Here is an 18,240-nt window from a genome sequence, read left to right as displayed (position 1 = left end):
TGTTTTCGTGGTTTTCCCCATGTGTAACGTGTATACGAGCCAGTTTCCCTTAGAAAGTCCTCCACGAAGGCATCCCTCCCCTTAGGCAGATAGCCCTAGTGTGCTTTGCCATAATTAAATACACAATATTTCTCACCATTACATCCACTTGTTCTGTGAGGTCCATTTACGTCTGTATGTTTAATCTCCAGAATATCTTCTGCTTTTCTTTTATTATTCTTGAATGGTAAATTGTGCATTTTATTTTCAATACATATGGCACACTTCATATATTCGGTTTCTGTTTCTTTAGGGATTCCTTCTAATAGCTGATCTTTGCACATAATATCCAGATATTTAAAATTTACATGTCCAAATGAACAGTGCAATTTTTCTTTTAACGTTAACTTACTGTTGGTCAAATTTGTAAATATTTTGCTATTTTTAACATAGCACTTTACTTTATATGATCTTTCTTCTTTCTTTGCTATTGCTACTAATGAACCATTGACATCATAAATTTTAGAGAACTTTTCTTTTGAAACTATTTTATGATTATCAGTAATCTTCAAATAATTTAATAAATTTGCTTTCATTTCTTTTACATAAAATACATTCTTCAATGTTACGATAGATTCAGAGTTATATACAGGAAAAGAAACTATTATATTGCCAACATTTGTAGCTTTCAAAATCCTTCCGTCACCGACTTTCACTTGAATAGGATCCTTCAAAGTGACTTGCTCTTTGAAATAATATTTTAATATCTCTTTGTTTATAATTTGGTCTTTGCATCCGCTATCCAGTAACCAATTGATTTCATTTTTATTCATCACAGTATTTGCACTGGAACTTGACATGTTACTTTCGATAACAGTGGTGTGAAAACTTGCCTTGATGACTGTTTATTCTGTGGTTAGAGTATGCTTCGCGTCTACGATGTCCACTAAAAGCATGACTACATTCTCGATTGTTTGAAGCACCACAATAATTTGTGGAGCCATTAACATGATAGTTCCTTTGATGTACATTCCAACAATTCTTTTTAATGTGACCAGGTTTTCCACAATTATAACAGACATTCCCTTGTGGACCCAACTTGCTTGTTTCAATTTTGAACGCATTTGATTTTTCTGCTGGTGCACAATCTTCATAATAATTTTCCTATTCAAGTGATTTTAATTTGCTTTTGCTTTTTAGGTAATCGACTGTTCTGTCCTTCTCTGGTATTACATCTATTAAGTCACCAATGTGACTGTAATTTGAAGGTAATGCTTTTAGCATATGGTTCAATTTTTCTTGTTCCGTCACGGTGGCGCCGGCATGTTTCAGCTCGTTCACATACTTCTCAAAATCATCGAAAAATATATTTACATCAGGATAATTTTTCAGTTTCACACATTTAAGTTATTTCGACAAACAATTTGTAGAGATGTTGAAGTTTTTAAATACATTGCATCAAATTTCGTAATTATATCAAATGCAGTCTCACACTCATGAATATATTCCAATTGCTTGTTTATGGCACCGTAAATGTAATTTGTAGCTTGGATATCCTTTTCTTACCATTTTTCCATGTCATCGTTTTCACTGACTTTTCGCTGAACCACATCTTTACATTTTTTAAATTGAAGAAATACACTTTCCAATTAAAATAGTCCGAACCATCAAATAGCGGTATGCCGATATCGCTGCTTCTTGTACATGCCATTTTTACGCTAGTACCGGTAACTTTTAAAACAAATTACAACTACTAAATTCTTCATTCATATTCACAAACCACGAGAACTGCTACCATGTTAAATAAACCGATATCATATCAAGAAGCAAGTCGAAAAATAAGAAACATATCTTTCCACACTTTTTTATTGAAACTTAACAACATGTGCACAACATTACAACGACATCCATAGCTCGCACACAGAGAAGAAAACTTAGTGTTGCCAACATGGTAAAGATAAATGTACCGAACTAACACAGTAATCTATTTTGATGTCTTTATTGCTTTTGTTGATTTTTGCATACGAGATCTTCTTCTAATGTATTTGAAGCATTAGATTTATATTCAGTAGAATTTAATTAGATTTTAGATGTACATAGTGTTGCAAAAACAACATAATCCTTTACATTTAATGACTGGTGTATTTTAATCTGGGGCAGTAGGCTAAGTGTAAAAAAAGAATTTTAAAGAAATAGCAATAATGGAAGTTGAGAATGGTAACAATGTCTGTTCGGTGGTGAAGCAGTAAGATATTGTAGAACACTTTTGCAGAAGAAGCTGAAAAGAGGAAAATGACTTATACAAAGATCTATCTACTTTGTTTTCAGCAACTCAAAGTATTGCTGTTCTTTGTATCAGAACTATGCAAAATGTTTTGGTACCTGTTTCAAAGGAAGCATTTATGTATAGCGTAGCAAAACTGGCAAGCAAATATTAAGTTGTTTTCTGAGGGGGAGATAATTTTCCAGGTAATCTGAAACTTTTTTAAATCAAAATTTACCTATATCCAGACAAGATGGTTCCTTCCCCCACAAAAAAAAGCCAGTTTTTGGATGTTAGGACTTATTCAGAATGTACCAAATTTGAAAATTATTCACACAATCTATAGAGAGTCTTCATTTGGGCTTTCTTTTTTAATCTAAAAATCATTTTCAGTCAACTGCAGGAATTGATAAAAATTTTAATTTCAAATGTATGGTTCTTTAAAAAGCAATGCAGCAAGTGAACTTGGTGACAAGGTCATATCGTTAAGCTGGCTTAATTGTAAAAATCTAACTTACTAAACTTTTTTTTTTTGGCAAAGACATTAGCCCAGAAGTGCTATTGGTCTCAAAATGGCATTTTGTGTTGAACCACTAAAAGCGTTGTATCACTTTTCAAATTTTTGCCACCAAATATTATCACCCTGTTTTATATTTAAAGAAATTAAGTAATGAAGAATCTTGCGTGAATGTATGTATGTTTCCTGAATTGGGAAAAAGCAACAGTACATACAGCTATCAAACTGGTAGTAATATAGTCCTCCACCCAAATATGAGCACCTTGAAGACTGAATTTGGAATTTGTTTTATTGTCCATTTCATATTTTGTAGAACTTTAATAAAATTTTGATTAACGAACTCAACGATTTCAAACTGAGCAATGGCAACACTGTTGAAAAACATTTTTATCTCCAGCACACAAGATAGTCTATCGCAAATTTTAAAGATATGCTGTTTTTAAACATTTTTAGCCCAAAGGGACATTAACTCAAATGCTCTCAAAATGTGTATGTGAATGTAAATAATAATAATAATAATAAAAAAAAAACACTTTAGGTGTTATATAAAAGCTGAAAGCTTTCAGATTTATTTTTTTACACTTTTGGTATGAAAATTTATTTCAATTGGTTCAGAAGAGCACAATAAAAATGCTTGAGGTGGATATCATTGTTCAAGAAGGATCATTTGAACCTGTTCTGATTACAATGCTCTCAGTACTATTAAATTCTATCATTGCAAGACCATTCAGAAATGTACAATTTCCTTTAAGAAAGCTTTCATGTGCCTAGAAGTGGAAAATGACAAGATAAAGAAAAGGTGAAATTAAAAGGAGACTCCAGTAGTTATGAGTTTTCATATGTTTTGTTATTATAAGCTGAGGGATTAGAAACACCAAAGCAACAGAGGAGGTGGGAGAAAGAAAAGAAAGAAAAAAAGAAAAAAAAAAAAAACATGATTAGTTTGAAGGGCGTGTTTCATGCAAGGTCTTCCATGTTATTTTTTACTTCTGTTTCAGAAGAATGGAGTGGTTTGATTTGATTGTTTCAGAAGAATGGAGTGATTAATTTGATATTGAAACTTACAAGAGACAGAAATGTATCCCAAAAGTGTTTGAAGTATAGGAGGGCAATTTCTACCTATACCATATTCAGGAGGGGTAAAAATGCATGAAATGTAGTGTGATTGAAGAAATAAAATTGAAAATAATTTCAAAAACTGAAATTGTGAAAACACTTGTAGAGACATTAGGTTAATTGGAAAAGCTGGAGAGATGAAAAATGAGCAAACGCCTTCGCCGGGAATTGAACCGCGGACCTCGGAAACGGAAACCACGAAATATGCACCCAGCATGCAGACCACCACACCACGAAGGCATGCCAAGAAGGCAGGAGAGATACCTTATATAAACCCCCTTTTAAAGGGTGACTGGGGTTTTTAGGGGACCCAGTCGCCAAATTCTGGGTGGGAAGAATCATCATCCGCCACCCTTTTAGTTCAGGCACCACTGTATTGACATTAGGTTAATTGGAAGCATGAAAGATGAGAAATGAGCAACACTTTCACTGGGAATCGAACCACGGACCTCTGGAATATGCGCCCAGCTTGCAGACCACCACACCAAGAAGGCAGGAGAAATACCTTATACACTAACGAATTTGTTATAGAGGAAACAATGTTTATCATATAATTATTTCAGATGTTGCTCCAGTGATACTGAAACAGCAACTCTGAATGAAAGCTTGCCAACTAATATATATTTTTTGTAAAAAATTTGCTGCAAAAAAAAAAAAAAAAAAAAAAGTATGACTAAAATAAAAGAGACTCATTTAATTAAAAAAAAAAAATCATAAAGTATTTTGTTATATAAACTATTCATCTTTTCATTAGTAAAATATTTTGTTATGTAAACTGTTCAGCTTTTCATTATATTACATTTTAGCAATGTTAATGAGAATATATATTGCAAAATGTATTTTTTACCTTTTTAAATTTTACACCTTTAGGTTATTTATGCCACTTTGTTAGAAATTTGTCTATTAACGAAACATAAAGAAGATAAAAATTTTTATGTAAAACTGAGTATTTTGTTTGCAAGCTGTAACAGTTATAATAAATAAGCATTTAAACATTTTTTTTTTTTTTTTTCTAATTAGAATCCATTTTATATTAGAAACTCTCTAGAAGTTTTGATGATGATTGATTTAGTGGCCTACTACTGCTGCATAATGCCTAGTTGCATACTGTTGTTTATATAATGTGCTTAAACATTTAAATGCAAGTGGGATGGATGTAAATCCTTGGGCCCCTAATTACTACATGTATATTTTATTTCCCATTTACTTATTCCTACAATTGTTCACTCTGTATTAGGAAATGTATTTCATTTTAAATAATTCAGTCATATGATAATATCATAACTGGTGTTTTATAAAATGTTAATTATTATAATTTACATAATTTTATAGGTGTGGAGTTTATTAATAAGAGATGTGATTATGAAAGTGAAGTCTTCAGATGTCCTTCTTGCTTTTATGTTACTGAAAGAAACTGTGACCTTCAAGCACATTTGCTAGTTCATCAGAAATATTCTTACATTTGTGACACTTGCAACAGGCCTTTTATTAGAAGAGATTATCTTAAATTACATTTAAGAATTCATTCTGGAGAGAGACCTTATATTTGTGAAGTGTGTAATAGAGGTTTCACTCAAAAAAGTGCTCTTAATACTCATTTGAGGATTCATACCAATGAATATCCATATCAGTGCACTATTTGTGGCAAAAAATATAGACACAAAATTGGATTGAAAAAGCATCATTGTGTAGAATGGTAAATAGAAAATCATGATGTATTATGATGATTATATGAAATATCATCATTTATTTTACGAATCAAAGATAAAATATATAAAATATATTTCAATATGGAGCTTTGAATTATTTTTAAGTTTATTTTATTTATGTGGTAGTTTCTGCTTCATAAATTGAATTTCTAAGTAATTTTAATATTCTCTGGGAAGAGTAGAATTTTGATATTTTTTTATCCCTCTGTTAGAAATTTTTTTAAGGCTCCTGTTAAAATTCTTAAGTTTTCAAAAAATATATTTAGAGTGTTTCAAAAGAGTGGACCATATATTATATGCATTCAAAATTGATATTTTATGTGATAAATTTGTCGTACATTGTGGGAAAGAAGAAGGAGATAGGTTGTTCTTTTATCTGAATATTATAGAATGTAAGTGTTCTTCATTGTGGAATGTGAAGTGCAGAGGATGACTACATTATGCTTTGCTTCCTAACCTCCAAATTTTACTTCTTTGTGTCTTTGGATTTGTTAGATGCTGTGTTTTGTGGTACCTAAAACAAGAACTCGGTCAGTGAGTTATTGAAAACATGCATTATAAATGCATTGCACGGCATGTATGAATAGGAAATTAGCTATTGCTGTAATACATGTTGACCTAACAGGTGCATGCATTAAATGCCTGACATTGCAAATTATCATATTTTCCTTATCAGAGATGTATGGCAATTTTTTTTCAGTAATTAAAAAAATAATGATATTATAAACAAATAAGATACATTCTTCTTTTAGAAACAGTTTAATTACTTTTTTAATTAAGTTTCTCTGTGGGAAAATTTGGGAGGGGGAAATATAAGATTCGCAATTGTAATATGTGTGTGGACAATCTAATTGTCATTGCCAAACATATTTTCTTTCATTGGCCTCCCGTTCTTTTTGTCTCACTGACCAGCAGCCAAATTGTGAAATTGTTGAACACTAGTAATTTGACCCAGGCTCAGCTTATGTGACCAAACTATTTGTATGAGAGTTTTTGTGTTTTCCTGTTGTGTAGTAAAATACAAGCAAGTTTCTTAAAAGCCCTCCTTCATCGAAACAGATAGCCCTCATGTGTTTAGCTGTAAACCAAATAATCTAATTCAATCCACTTATATTTTTCTTTTCTTTTCTTTCTTTTTTTGTATAGCCTCTTATGTCATTTCATGTACAAGTTTGTTGTTTTTGATGTTAGCTTCAATAAATTCAATTTTTATGGTTGGCACTTATTTTTCTATGAACGTTGGTAAAATATATTTACTTTTGCTTATTAATATTTTGAAGAGAAAAGATTTGAAGTATTGTTCTATTGTGTTTAATTATACAATCTTCATATGATGTCATTTCATGTAGAAGTTTGTTATTTTTTATGTTAGCTTCAATAAATTCAATTTTTATGGTTGGCACTTATTTTTCTATGAACATTGGTAAAATATATTTACTTTTGCTTATTAATATTTTGAAGAGAAAAGATTTGAAGTATTGTTCTATTGTGTTTAATTATACAATCTTCTTTATTTTGGATTTATTTTGCAGCTGTGGAATTGAATTGGTTTGATAGTTTTGATTTTTTTTAAAGTTTTTTTTAAATATTTATGTATATATTTTAATGAAATGAGGTAGTACAGTTTATTTTCTCCTAATATTTGACCTATTTATGTTTTATTTTATCTGTGTCTTAATATTTTTTCCTGTGCCTATAACTCAACTTTTAAATTTTGTGTTTCTTGCAATGTTAAGTATTTTATTTAAGGTAACTCTTTTAAGGGTAAAAAAAAAAAAAGTGTGGGGGTTGTGATTTTAATGGTTTCATTATACTAGAATGTCTGTTAGTGTCATTTTTATAATGAAGCATGTTTGTTATGTTATATATATATATATAAATTCAGATTTTGAATAATTTTAGATAATTTTGATCAGTTTATGTAGTTAAGTTTATACAGTTAAGTTTTTTTTTGAGGGGGCATGTCATAATTTGGAGAAGTTTGTTAGCTGCTCTTCTCTTTTCATTATCATGTAAAATTCTAAAACCCATGTTTGTGTTTATAAGACTGGTGAATAAATTCCATTTTGGCAATGAATTCAACTGCTTTCATTAATCCATTTAAGGGTATTACTGTAAGCTCTCTTTCATTTTACTTCCTTTAAGTATAAATAGCTCAGTTCCTGTTAATGTTATGAATGAAGTTCAACTATTGCAAAACTAGCTGCATTATGCAATTATTTTATAATAAAATATAGTGGCTGCTTGCGATTTATATCATCTCAACCAGGTAAGTTTTGTTTAAAGGCAGTTTAAAGCAAAATATATATTTCAATTGCTTTGGCTTATTTAAGAAAAACAAATCTCTGCATGAAGGCCAAAGGTCAATGTTGTTATTGTTGATAATGGAAAAGAAAATTTCTAAAACAATTGAATTTCAGTTACTAGTCCAAATGCTACGTAGTCATTATTTGTGAAATAACAAGAATGAATTTTATGAAAACTCATTAAGCCAAAGGTCTATCTATGCATTTTATGATATCTTGTAGCTGTAAGCATTTAAATTGTTACAAATTGGTAATAGATCGACATATTTCAAGGAGAAAGTGTGTACAGCAGTTATTAAAAGAATTGCATTTAATTATACATATAATAAAAAAAAGGTTGAACATAAAAAACTGCATGCAAATGCAAATAATCGAATTAAATTCTCTAATGTGCAAAAAATATGAAATAATGAAAATGCTTTTATAGTTATTAAAGGATCTGTTTTGGTAAACATCCATGCTTAGTTTTTTTTTTCGAGGGGGCGCCAAGAAGTTTAAGCATAAAAAAATTTAGCAAAATGCTGCTACGTAATTATGCAGATCGAATGGATCAGTAATTTTTCTTCTTTAAAATTGTGACTTTTCATGGTACCTTTTGAATACCTAAGATGTATAATCATATTTTGCAAATCACAGAGAAAGCCCAAAATTGCCCAAAGCGGAAAGTGACCAGCCAAATCGGGTAATGGCCATCATTTCTGTAAACTTACTGCCCAATATCTGATCTTCTTGATTTCGGGGTTTGGCCGGCCAGTTTGCGAAATGGCAGGGGACAATCAGTCAAAGTTGGAAGAAAAAGTAAAGAACTGATTACTTTACATTTTATTAATTACAGATGGTGAAAATCAATTACGATAATGTTAAGTTTATAAAGTAAAGTAAATTACCTATAGCTTTCATCATTTATTACAAGATGAATTTGTATGGCATTTCTAATTACATAACAGTTGGTTCTTTCTGCATTTACAGTGACATTTTGTGCACTTAGTACTGCATTTGCATTAAGTGTAGCCTTGGTCGCTGGTTATTGGTTTTGTAGACACGATGGTTCATAGTAATTTTTCTTCTGTACCCACGGATTCCAGTTGGAGCATTTTCTTATGGACAATAGAAAACCCACGTCTGGAGTACAGTTTTTGGAGAACCCCATGTACTGTTCCTAACTTGTAGTAGCTATCCTCGATTTTCAAGACAACTGCAATAACACTTCTTGAATCATCTCAACCTCTGTCAACATCTGGTACAGGGACATGTACATTATCTCCAACTTTTGCCGGTGGGAATTTTGCATCTGGATTTTTAAGCATCTTCACAGCTTGGCCTTGAAAACTAACATGAGGTGTTGAGGTCTTCCTGATTTTTTATTTATTGTAATTTTTCAATTTTTATTTTTTTGTTTATTGTAATTTTTTTTTTTTTTTTATTGTAATATAGCCTGCAAGCAGTTTTTCCTCCGTACCCTTCATCTGCTTCATTGCTTATTTCACAAACTGCATGGACATCTTTGTCGCAGGATCCACAAGAATGGTCTGAACTACACTCTTTTTCACAGACTACACAGAATTGTTTGTTATAGTTATTGTCAGGCAACTGGTCTGAACTTTGCGATGCTTTCACCTCCATGGTAGCAGCTTTACCATTTCCGGAGGCAGTTCCTGCATTTATAACATCCTCCATGTCTTGTTTGTCCTTTTCAAGGTCTTTCTCTGTAACTAAAGTATCGAAAACATCTCTGGACAGATTTGAGGTACTCAGCCACACTTTTGCTTTGCAGTCAAACATGGCCTCATATGGTGACTACCAAATTCCTTGGTAAAAAGAACAGTTTTTTATGAATTGAATAAATTGGAGACTTTCAGCCCAATGCGTTGATTTGTTTGTTTGCATCCATGTTATCTTTGTATTCTGATTTGCAAGTTCAATGAAACCTTAGCTTTAGCTATGCCTTGGTTTTTCATGTACCAGTTTCAGATCAGGCCACATAGTTCATTTATAACTTGGTTCACAAACTCTTTCCCATTATCTGATTGAAGAATGCTTGGATCCCTTATAGCACTGAAGATGTTAAGTAGCTGGTAAGCAACTCCTTCTGCTCTTTTGGTTTTGAGAGCACACAATAATATGAACTTGGTTAAATGATCCTAATGATAGAGTATAAATTTGTACTCGTCATCAGGGGTACTTTGCATGTCTAGAAGATCTACCTGGCATTTTGGGTTAAATTCTTTAAATATCAAAGGTTTAGAAACTAAGACCTCTCTTATGATTAGACAACTTAGCTTGCACAAATGAATATATATTGTAATGACTTCTTTGGTGATATTTTTGTACATAGTTTTGAGCTCCTTTCCTTTTACATCCATGTGTGACCTCCATGTCCAATTTTCAAGTGAATATCGTGCAGACGCTGAATAATTCTTTTGCTTGCACATAATACAAAATAATGCTATTGTCTCCTTATACTAGCACAATAAGTCTTTCCTTACCATCAACATCAAGAACATCATATTTTCTTAGACGACAATAGTCAACGCTTTCTTTTTTCTCCTTTGCTTTACCTGTTTAAAGTCCTATGTAAAAGTGCAGTATTTCTCTCTGGTGAGGATCTCGATATTACTTGCTTTCCCTTGCAGCAATGTGTTCAAATTATCCAAGAACATGATTTTCTTATAAAATGTTTATTCCTCATTTTTCTGTGCAATAACTTCACCCAGCATATTAGTCACATCAGAAGTAGCCATGGGACAGCCTATGGAAGAACACATCAATACTTGAATCTGAAATGCCTTTACTTGAAAGAAAGCCCAGTAAGTGTCCACTTGCAGATTTAGCACTTTACTATGCAGAACTGCTTGCTGTCGTAGACAATAATCCTATCAGCTATTAGGCCTATTCTCAGCATAATTACCATTTGCTCTTTCCAGCAGCAATACGACTGTCATCACACCCGGCAACATATGCTATATGTTCCTTAACTACCACATATCATTTCAATTGAAAGTATTCACATATGGACATTACAAATATGAGGAATACATATTTACAATGAAATTGTGACAGTACTAAGAAATCACAATTCTTACTGCTGCCACAGTAGTAAGAACTAATGTTAAGACCTTCTCTGAAGCGTGGCACCCTCCTTTGTAACACACGCACACTGTCACACAAGAAGCAACAGATGGGCCACCTACTGGACAGTTTTCCATTACCACATTGAGATTTAACCAAGGATTCCTGGCCAGTTTGCAGAATGCCCAGCCAAAGTAGTTTATACAATATTAATTGTAAGTACATCGGACTTGGCCACGCCTTTTGGCTAAAGTGCGAATTGGCCAGTCAATTCAGGAACTGGTTGGACTTCGGGCTTTTAGCCAAAACATATGTTGTATATATTTCCTCTCCATTTGCTGATGCATAAATAATGCCTTTCATTCATTTGTAATATATGCAGCCAAAACTTTGCTCAAAAAGATTGTCTTTCAAAAGCATTTAGCTATTTATTTTGAAAAATGACAGTATGATTGTGACGCACATCTTGACACTCATTTGAAACTTCATTCTAAAAAGAGCTATAATCAGTCATGTGACATGTTAAAAAACACTTAAACAACAAAGGTCAGATCTTGACATTCATTCATAAAAGACTCTTGTGACAAGAAATATAAACGCGTAAAGAGCATGCGGATGATAACGTTGATTAGGAACTTTTTCCCCTCTTTAAATTCATGATAATTTTTTATACATTTAAAAACTTAAGAATTGTCATCGTATGTTTACAGATGTGGTATATTTTAAAATGTAGTTTTCTCTTGCTCTTGAAAATTCTTGTGTGTATGAATAAAATTCATATTAATAAAATCATTCAAAATTCTTGATAAATGCAAGCTTTCAGGCCATTCATATCCACAATGGAATTTTTCCATTGTAAGAAATAACTAAGAATGGAAAAAAGTGCATTGGCCTTTATGTTTCACAGATGTGAGATATTTATTTTTAAATATGATGGAGCACCTTTCTAAAATATTTGTATCAAGATATAAATAAAATGCTAAGAGATAATTTTGATGTTTTTGAGTTAAAAAAAAAGTGTTAGATACAGTAAATTTTAATATTTCTTTGAAGTCCTTTAGTCTGTGATGAAAGTTCCAGCCAAAACGATTGGCTGTCTGATTTTTATTTGAATCTCTAAGTATAGAATTACATTTGTTTCCCATTTGCTTTCCTTCTAAGTAAATTACTGCTTTGAATTGAAAATGTAATTTTGAGGTGGAAATTAGATGGAATTTGAGATGGTTTTCATTTTTAGTAAAATAAATCTTTTTTTTAAACTTGAATTTTCTTACTTTTTTTTGGTAAATTTTTGGGGAAACATTTCATTTTTTGCTTTTTATTATTTTTAATAAATAATTTTCCTGTTCTGGGAAAATAAGAAATTTTCCCATTTGAGAGAAATAGTAGTTGGTTGTGCTCAGGTAATCGAGTCAAATAAATGCACAGCTGTGTCTTAAATAATTAAACCTTTTGGTAATTAAATAAATGTACAAATCTTCATATAGAATTAATTTACTATGAAATAATACCATAACAATTTTTCTTCCATACCATTTAACTTCCATTTTGATCAACACATCTCAAATGTGAGATTTCATGTTCTGTATTCTTAATTTTGGTGAATTAGTCCTCAGAATTTTCTATGGTGACTACTTTACTTAAAATTCTCAAAAGCATTAAACAGAAATCAGGGGTATTGTCTTAAAGTATAGGATGCATGTGGCACATGCTTATAAATTTAAATTGAGAAAACGGAATTGTTATTTTTTAACTCTGTCTTAAAGTAAAATCCGTACTAGTTACTTTATATACTCAGTTTTGTATTAAATGCTCTATTTTACTACAGTCAAAAGTCGTTAATCCGGACTCCTCGGGACTTCGGCGATTCCGGATTATAGATCATCAGTTTAAATCTGGTAAGATGGCATGCAGAAATTACAAAATTAAAAATATGAAACCGTAATTTATGAAATAAAGAACAATTATGATCTAAAGGGTATCAAAATTTACAAAAAGAAAAAGCTTAATATTTATTTGTTTACTTTATTAAACATTTCCTTCAATGTAAGTTGCTTCGTTTCATGTGATAATACTTTCTCTTTAATTCTATTAAACAGACATAATTTCTTGTTTAGTTACAAAGTTCCGCTGTTCAAGTCCTATAATTGCTGTGTTGAGAATACCGACTAATTTGTCAATCGAAATGTTTTCGTTTTCAATAACCTCTGGGTCACTTTCTTCACTATCGGAAGCGAATTATAATGACGAGGAACTTAATTTAAATCATATCAAAGACGGAGTACATCGAGATGAAATACTACACTTAGTACGGAATTATAAACCAAATAAAATAAAAACATCTGCCCTGAAGATAAGGATAGTGCTGACAGATTAACTTCCAATCCGCCGCGTGAAATTGATAAACAGATTTCGGATTTCAAAACATACTTTCGCTTTGTAGATACAAATTACATATTAGTAAATATATATCGGAAATTCTATTTGACATAATCTTTCTAATCTATCATAATCTAATAATGACGTTTCTGCCCCCCCCCTCTGCCGCAGAGCAGCGTGAAATTGATAAACAGATTTCGGATTTCAAAACATACTTTCTCTTTGTAGTAAATATATATCGGAAATTCTATTTGACATAATCGAAAGTTCAAACTTACTTTTATAAAATTGCTCTAACAGTCTGCAAAAAATAATAAGCCGGATCCAATTCGAAGATTAAGGAACAACGCAATCTGCAACATTAACTGAATTAGATAACTTTAGCTTAGCGTATAACTCCGTTACACATTAAACGCGCATGCGCACAAACATATTCGCAGCCGTAAGGGTCTTACGCGCTATCGTAAACGCCTGTGCGCATGCGTGAACGCGACGCATGCGCAGAAAGTTTGTAGCTTTGAGGTCCGGATTATGGGTGTCTGAATTAACGACTTTTGACTGTATTTAGAATAATTAATTTAAAACAAAACAAATTGTGCAATATCATTTCAGTTTTCTGCCTTTGCATCCCAGCATCATTAACAAAATAATTCATTCTGCAAGAGCAAAAGGGGAAAAAAAAATTTTTTTTTTTCTTGTGTTCTTCCACAATGTGAAAGAGTGGCTTAAGTTTTCTCTAACTGTTTGCTGTATGATTTTCCACATCAGCTGAAAGAAGTAAGTGTTTGTTCTTAGGTACTGAATTTGGCACAACTTATTATTATGTTTTTGGCATTCTTATTATCTAATGAGTTTTCTGATTCAAAGTTTACATTACAAAGTTCTATTTTACTGTAGATTCAATTTCAAAGTTGTTTATTTAAAGCTGGCTTATTTTAAAGATGAATTATTCTTATTACTGAGTTTCTTGAAGTTCATATAATAATGAAGCACCATTTTTTTGGGGGGGGGGCAGCATAGAAATTTGAAGCATGGTTACAAATGATACAGAGGGCCTTTTAAAAAGTTTAATTCAACTAATGTGTAGATTTTGATCGTCCTCTGAAAAATAAAAATTGCTTAAAAATGATGAAACATAACAGGCATTTGCAGTCATATGTAAGCTAAGAACATGAGACATATGCAGATAATATAATGAAAGGAAACAGCTAATTAATAATTTATGATATGAAAGAAAAGCTTTTTTCGTCATAGCTAGTTGTAAGTTATGAATTTAACAAGTTCAGTGTGTTATTAATATCTGTTTTAAGACAAGAAACATTTTGCTGTAATCAAGGTTTGAATTCAGCTGATGCCCGGTTCTGTATTTCTAAATCGAGTGAAATCTTAATTCTAGGTAAAGTACACTGGATCTTTAAATGAGAGAGACTGTATTGTACAACTGAATTGCATTTCCCTTGAAGAACAAAATGCATAGAAAAACTTCAGTAGGTGAGGAAGAAAATCCTCCATGTAAATATGTGAATCCATTAGGAAAAGGAATTTTTAGGGGCTGCATGTATTTGGTCAAAATAGATTTAAGAGAAGTCGAAATAAAAACACACTTATATATCTCTGTGCAATGAATAATAATAATATTATTTACTTTTCTTTCCTTTATTGACCTCTTAGACTGTATAGTGGTTAGCAGAGATTGAGGCTGATGGCTAGTCTAAATTGTAGGGTGATGGTTTGCATCTTATCCAAGGGTTGATTATTTATACGTCCTTTCAGCTTTTCATGAATGTAATATCATATTGCTGCTAGTGATATACCCTTTGCAACATTCTCGTTCATGAGATGGCTAAATGACTGATTGGCTTGGTAATTCATAATTAACAAAAGTTAAGTATTGGGGGAGAGAAAGAAAACTGAGGTCATGCACTTTGTATCATGCTTATTATCATGAACTTAATTATCTGTCATTTGTTTTAACCTTATTGTATTATTAATTTGCTCATTTCATTTTTATGATATTTTCATTCATTATTTACCTAATTATTGTTAACTTAATTTATTAATATTTTTATTCTTTTATATTTTAGTTAATTATTCATTATTTAGTACTTGGTTTTGACTCTATTATAATTTCACAGCTTTATCTATTATTTTATTTATTAATTTTTATTCCCATTCTTGATTTTATTCTATAGAATTGTAGTATTTCTAATTTTAAAAATTAAGCCTTGGCTGTAGTAGTAAAATATGTTTTAGAGATTTTCAGTATGAGTGATAAAGAATAGATATTCACTAAAATAGGTAAATAAAAATATCTGTAAAACTTTGTGAAGATATGAAATAAAAGTATCTGTAAAACTTTGTGAAGATATGATAAAAAAGGCAATATCAAATCGATTTATAAATTATATACATACCTTTATAAAACAAGAGTTGCCTTTAGAGGCCTTGATCAATCTGCTGATTCCATGAAAGATAAAATTACATAAAATTAATAAATAAGAGTAGAAACATGTAGGCACAGTAAGCATAGATATTTCTTATTGCTAGAATGATTTTATAAATTCCAGTTAAAAAATCACATGAATGCCATATAAAGGAAGCAGAGATTTCTCAGTTTACATAGTCTAAAAAGCACATTATAGTTCTCAAAAATCCAGTACACAAGAGTAAAAATAAAATTTAAAAAAAATTCTCCCCAAACAGAATGTGAAATCAGTTATTTAAATTGAGAGACAGCAATATACTAAGAAAATGTGTGAAAAGCTTGATTTTAATAATAATTTACAAGCTTTCTAAATGTAGAAAAATTTCCATCTTCTATAAATTTATTCCCCAAATTTTATTAAATATATTTGGCACTAGTCCTGAGAATTATTTGAATTAAATGTTCTCCATTGTCCATTCAGATTGAAAAAATTGCTTTCATAAATTTATACTATATCTAAGTATTAGCGGTGTTTGTAACATGATCAATGAAACTTAACAATTCGCAGATTTTGCCAATACCTGTGTTAACTATATAGTGTTCAGCTTTTATTTGGCACAAAGATGAAGCACTAATTGATTAATATGATTTATTTACTGGTTATACTTGGAAATATATTATAAATTAACCAACAGTGAATTATCACCTAAAATTTGGTGAATAAGTGCATTTCATTATTTTACATGTTATGAGATATTTTACAGTATATTAATATGCAAATACTCTATGCAGTTTTTTAATACATCTAGTTTGAACTTCCATTCTTTAATATAATTTTTAAAAATTTGGTATTCAGCATGCCCTTCAAGAAGATTCAGGATAGCCCCTTACTAAAGCCTAAAGTGTTGTAAAAAATATCTTGCTCCTGAGATTAGGGCTCACAGTAAACTCCAAAGTACAAGATACTTCAAATACAAGATACTTCTTATTTTAAACAGTTGTTTAGCATGTCTGAAAGCTGATCTTCTAGAGGAAAACCACATTTTTAATTGTGTACCATTAAGCTGCACATCACTAATCAAACTATAAGTCAATGCTAATATATGTTCCATTGGATGGTCCAAGATAAACTAATATCGAAATATCATATATAATCTCAAAATGTATACTGTTCATATTTATTTATTACGTGGCAATGTCAAATTTAATTTTTAAAATATCAATTACTGAAATTTTATTTTATTTTGTGTAAATGGAAGGTGATAATTGAATTTATGGCTAACAAAATCAAGTTGGAGATGAAGTTTTTTTGGTGCTTATTGGCACTAAAGAATGTACAGTTTTTATTGCAGAAACATCCTCCTTTTTTTGTGACGTTTGCAGTAGAACATTCATTCTAAAACTCAAGTTCTTTTAAAAATTTGTTCTAAAGTTGACATTACTTTTGTGAAGTTTGTTACAAAATGTTTAAGCAGTTGTCTTCCCTTGCAATCTTTGAATGATTCCTTCTTGTCAACATACCTTACAAGTGTGAAACATGCTATAGAATGTTGAAAAAAACGTATCTTGATGCTTCTGATTTATTCTAAAAAGTGAAGGATTATCCTGGTTTAAGGATTTTTTTGAAGCATAAGAGAGCTTCTGATCAAAAAGACAGTATAAATACATGAGTCTGATATCCAAAAAGACAGTATAAATACTTGATAGTATTTTATAGCTACAACACAAATAAAGCGTACAACTGCATCACTGTGCAATCAGTATGAATCATTAATATTCATTAATTTGTGTTGACATGTGATATGTTTTGATTACTAAGGAGTATCATAATGCATTTAGTAAATTGCAGGTAACATTTTTAGATGCATATTTTAAATTATTCTTAACCTTTGTTATTAAATATAGAAGAATCTGCATGTTCCTTGCATTATGGGAAAATGGCAGCACCTACAGCCAGCAGATTTTGTACACACATAGTCCTTCACCTGAATGTATGTACTTCAAAGTCCAAAGTTTGATTTCTTTTTATTATTTCATATTTTAAGCAAATTTAATGTATGTTTGATTAACGAATTCTGTAGTTTGAAAGCAGCATCTTTCCATTTGAGAAAGCATGAGAAATGAAACATGCTTGAGGAAGTATTGTTCAGATTTAATCCGAAAACTCATTTAAAAGATATGAATTGTTATTGCATGAAATAAAATATTTCTATCCTCAACCTACCAGTGTGTTGCTATTCAAGAACAATTATTTAATTTTTCTTTCAAATTTAATCTCTCTATTATTGATTAACAAATTAAGCAATTTAAAAGTAATAAATGCAATTCTTCTTTATTCTTATTCTAGTTAAATTATGTAGCTGAACTGATTAAAATCATCATATGTTTTTACTTTTTTTATAATAATTATTTCAGGTGACTAATCACACAAACAGCTAGTGTAATTAAAAATGCATATTAATTTAATTTTAATTCAA

General features: G+C 30.8%; 2 protein-coding genes across 3 annotated transcripts in view; both read left to right on the top strand.

Moving 5' to 3' along the window:
* Nucleotides 1-7,655, top strand: part of LOC118188773 (zinc finger X-chromosomal protein-like) — a 70,192-nt gene extending 62,537 nt beyond the window's left edge. For both annotated transcript variants that reach the window (XR_015042067.1, XM_085820360.1), the window contains one exon: nucleotides 5,208-7,655. Coding sequence is in view for 1 of the 2 variants with exons in the window: in XM_085820360.1 (XP_085676486.1) it covers nucleotides 5,208-5,575 (368 nt within the window). In the remaining variant the exon portion in view is untranslated. The remainder of the gene's footprint in view (nucleotides 1-5,207) is intronic.
* Nucleotides 7,656-13,634: 5,979 nt separating this feature from the next.
* LOC118188774 (uncharacterized) overlaps nucleotides 13,635-18,240 on the top strand; it is a 46,320-nt gene continuing 41,714 nt past the window's right edge. The window contains exons 1-2 of the transcript XR_015042066.1: nucleotides 13,635-14,115; nucleotides 17,669-17,754. The gene's annotated coding sequence lies outside the window, so the exon portion shown is untranslated. The remainder of the gene's footprint in view (nucleotides 14,116-17,668; nucleotides 17,755-18,240) is intronic.

The sequence above is a fragment of the Stegodyphus dumicola genome, chromosome 7 (genome assembly GCF_044657685.1).
Source record: "Stegodyphus dumicola isolate Sdum_Otavi_A_Nest chromosome 7, ASM4465768v1".
NCBI classification, from domain to species: Eukaryota; Metazoa; Arthropoda; class Arachnida; order Araneae; family Eresidae; genus Stegodyphus; species Stegodyphus dumicola.
Note: the sequence above shows the minus strand (reverse complement) of the source record. Positions and strands in the feature narration are given on the sequence as shown.